This window comes from Halichoerus grypus, chromosome 6, assembly GCF_964656455.1.
Source record: "Halichoerus grypus chromosome 6, mHalGry1.hap1.1, whole genome shotgun sequence".
NCBI classification, from domain to species: domain Eukaryota; kingdom Metazoa; phylum Chordata; class Mammalia; order Carnivora; family Phocidae; genus Halichoerus; species Halichoerus grypus.
Window position 1 is genome coordinate 160489312 of NC_135717.1, and position 3758 is coordinate 160493069.

Below are 3758 nucleotides of genomic sequence, written 5' to 3' on the forward strand. Positions count from 1 at the left end.
CTAAACTTCAATCGCCAATTTGCTTCAGCTCCCCCAAACAGCAAAGACGCTGAAGAGAATGACAGTAGATAGGAGAAGAAAGCAGGAAAAATAGAGCCCCATTCTCCCCAACCTGCACACCCGACCCGTGGCACTTTTTCAGCTCAAACCCTTCTCTGTGCTTTGCTCCAAGTTCTCAGGAGAATCCCGAGGCACTTCACCCCAAACATTTCCACCCATACACCCCCAATTCCCAGGGCCATTAGCCCCTCCAGCGACGCTGCCCCCCCCCCTTTCTAGAGCCACCCCCGGCTGCAGCCCGCCCTGAGCGCGCCGCCTGTTTATTCAGCCGGGAGTCCGGCACGCGCCAGGCGCACGCACTGCAACAACAAACCCGGCTGAATGGAGAGTTTGCAAGGAGCGGGCGCAGGGACCGGGCGGGGGGAGGGGAGAGGAGGAGGGAGAGTTTAGGGAGTGGGTGGGAGGAGGAGGTAGGAGGAGGGGGGGGAGTGGGGGCTGCAGCCGCTCGCTGCAGCAGCGGGGAGTGGGGGGCGAGGCGGGGCCAGGGCTGCGCGTGGGGCTGGGTGTCCCATTGAAAAGGCGGACGCACTCCGGCCGCCCAGCACTCTCTCACTTCTGGCCAGGGAACGTGGAAGGCGCGCCGACAGGGGACCGGCCAGGGAGGGCGAGTGAAAGAAGGAAATAAGAAAGAAAGGGAGTTAACAAAATAATAAAAACAGCCTGAGCCACGGCTGGAGAGACCGAGACCCGGCGCAAGAGAGCGCAGCCCTAGGGGGCGAGGAACGGGAGACTCAGCAGAGCGTGCTCACCACTGACTTTTGCTTCTTCTGCCTTTTTTTTTTTTTTTTTTTTTAAACAAGAAGGCGCTAGCGGCAGCCTCACACGCGAGCGCCACGCGAGGCTCCTGAAGCCAACCCGCGAAGGGAGGAGGGGAGGGAGGAGGAGGAGTGGAGGGAGGAGGAAAAGCGTTTGCACCTTCTCTGCTCCCACCCTAAGAAGTCTCCCGGGGATTTTGTATTTTTTTTTAACTTCCCTCCGGCCTCCCTCTTCATCTCTCCCCTTCTTTCCCTCTCTGTTCGTGCACCCAAGTCCTGTCTGTGTCCCCTCGCGCGTCCGCACCTCGCGTCCCCGCTTGCTCCCATTCCGCGAGTCCTTGGCGGCCGCTGCGCATGGAGAGCTCTGCCAAGATGGAGAGCGGCGGCGCCGGCCAGCAGCCCCAGCCGCAGCCCCAGCAGCCCTTCCTGCCGCCCGCAGCCTGCTTCTTTGCCACGGCGGCGGCGGCGGCGGCGGCGGCAGCGGCGGCGGCGGCGCAGAGCGCGCAGCAGCAGCAGCAGGCGCCGCAGCTGAGCCCGGCGGCCGACGGCCAGCCCTCAGGGGGCGGTCACAAGTCAGCGTCCAAGCAAGTCAAGCGACAGCGCTCGTCCTCGCCCGAACTGATGCGCTGCAAACGCCGGCTCAACTTCAGCGGCTTCGGCTACAGCCTGCCGCAGCAGCAGCCGGCCGCCGTGGCGCGCCGCAACGAGCGCGAGCGCAACCGCGTCAAGCTGGTCAACCTGGGCTTTGCCACCCTCCGGGAGCACGTCCCCAACGGCGCGGCCAACAAGAAGATGAGCAAGGTGGAGACGCTGCGCTCCGCGGTCGAGTACATACGCGCGCTGCAGCAGCTGCTGGACGAGCACGACGCGGTGAGCGCCGCCTTCCAGGCTGGCGTCCTGTCGCCCACCATCTCCCCCAGCTACTCCAACGACTTGAACTCCATGGCCGGCTCGCCGGTCTCCTCCTACTCGTCCGACGAGGGCTCCTACGACCCACTCAGCCCCGAGGAGCAAGAGCTGCTCGACTTCACCAACTGGTTCTGAGGGGCTCGGCCTCGTCAGGCCCTGGTGCGAATGGACTTTGGAAGCAGGTAGGTCGCATTTGGGAGTGAACAGGATGATTTTCTTATCTTCCTCATTTTTCCTCCGTCTTAGTGTCTGGAGGAGGGGGACTGTCTCCACGGAGATTGGGGGAGGGGGTGGCTGATTTAAAGAATTTGTAAAAAGTTTGTCGACTTCAAATCCTGGTTTGTTAGTTTCAGTATTGGCCTCTGAGAGTGGCTTTGCCCAGTTCGCCAAGGACTGAGGGTGGGGTGAGGTGGGGGGGATGCTGGAGAACCGAGTACTCTGACCTGTCAAAAGAGGTGCTCTACCTGACAGATCCTCTCCCAAACCTCCACTTTCCCCCACCGCCAGCCTCCAAGTTCACACTAACCTCTCCCCTTCTTCTTAAGTTATAGGGTGACCGCACAACCTGCATCTTTAGTGCTTTCTTGTCAGCGATGTTGGAAGGGAGAAAAAAGAAGAAGAGAAGAAGGAAAGAAAAACAAAACAAAATAAAAGCAGGCCACCAACCCCAAGACCAACTAAGCAATGCATGCCTGAGAAGCAAGGCTCTCTCGCAAAAACGGGGATGCACTCAGAACTGTTATCTTTGCACTCCAATCATTTACGGAGCTATGAAGGGTGACTAGGACCTGAGTCAGAGCGCAGAATGCAGCTTGTGTGCAAAAGCAGCGGGCTCCTGGCGGAAGGGAGCAGCACAGCCCTGTAGAAACTCCCACCCACCAGTAACAGGCAGAACAGAAAGCACTTGCTAGGGTGCCTTCACCTCCCCGCCCTCTCTGAAAGCGCAGTTCTTAGTCCTGTAGAAATGGGTTGGTGTCTTTCGTCTCAGTATCCCCCATCCCAATAAGCTGTGGACATTTGTCTGCAGTGAAATTATGCTCTACTCAGTCCTTTGAAACTCCGATCCTTGGGGGGGTTCCCTAAACCCCATTTCCTCACACCATCTTTTCTACTATTTTCATCATAGAATGCTTCCAATCTTTTGTGAATTTTTTTATTATAAGAAAAATCTATTTGTATCTATCCTAACCAGTTTGGGGATATATTAAGATATTTTTGTACATAAGAGAGAAAGAGAGAAAAAATTTATAGAGTTTTGTACAAATGGTTTAAAATGTGTATATCTTGATACTTTAACATGTAATGCTATTACCTCTGCATATTTTAGATGTGTAGTTCACGTTACAACTGCCATTTCCCCTATGTGGTTTTGTAAAGAACTCTCCTCATAGGTGAGATCAAAAGGCCACCAGATGTACTTCAGCACCAATGTGTCTTACTTTATAGAAACTTTGTTAATGTATTAATGATGTTATTAAATACTGTTCAAGAAGAACAAAGTTTATGCAGCTACTGTCCAAACGTAAAGTATGGCAGCCAGTTGGTTTTGATAGGTTGCCCTTTGGGAAATTTCTATCACTGCCTTTTTTTTTCTTACTGTTTTATTACAAACTTACAAGAAACGTGTATAACCCTGTTTTATACAAACTAGTTTCGTAATAAAACTTTTTTCTTTTTTTACAAATGAAAATAATCAGCTGCCTCCAAGTCTTCCTTGACTCCGCTGTCCCTGTCCAAGTTATTTTCGAAATGCCAAAGGAAAGGAGTGGGCGGGGGACAAGAGGGTGGTATAAAACATGCCAAGTGGCAGAAATGAGAAAGATAAGTGCTATGACCAGTCCTACCCGAGGTGACTCTATAATGAATGTAGAGGGAAAAGACCTACATAAGATGTACAAAGCAAAGACAGCTTTCTTCCCCTTTTATGCTGCAAACATGCACGTACACCTAAAGAACAGGTGCTGAATAATGGCTGCGACATCTTTTGATGAGACGATTGTATATTTTTAAAAGTCCCCAGAATGTGAACTGGAA

At 53.5% G+C, this 3758-nt stretch overlaps 1 protein-coding gene across 1 annotated transcript; it reads left to right on the top strand.

The window, feature by feature from the left end:
* The first annotated feature begins 570 nt into the window (after positions 1 to 570).
* On the top strand, positions 571 to 3417 carry ASCL1 (achaete-scute family bHLH transcription factor 1). Its single transcript, XM_036103854.2, has 2 exons — positions 571 to 1906; positions 2270 to 3417. Exon 1 carries the CDS (start codon positions 1170 to 1172, stop codon positions 1857 to 1859), a length of 690 nt encoding a protein of 229 aa, XP_035959747.2. The 5' UTR covers positions 571 to 1169; the 3' UTR covers positions 1860 to 1906; positions 2270 to 3417.
* Positions 3418 to 3758: the final 341 nt, after the last annotated feature.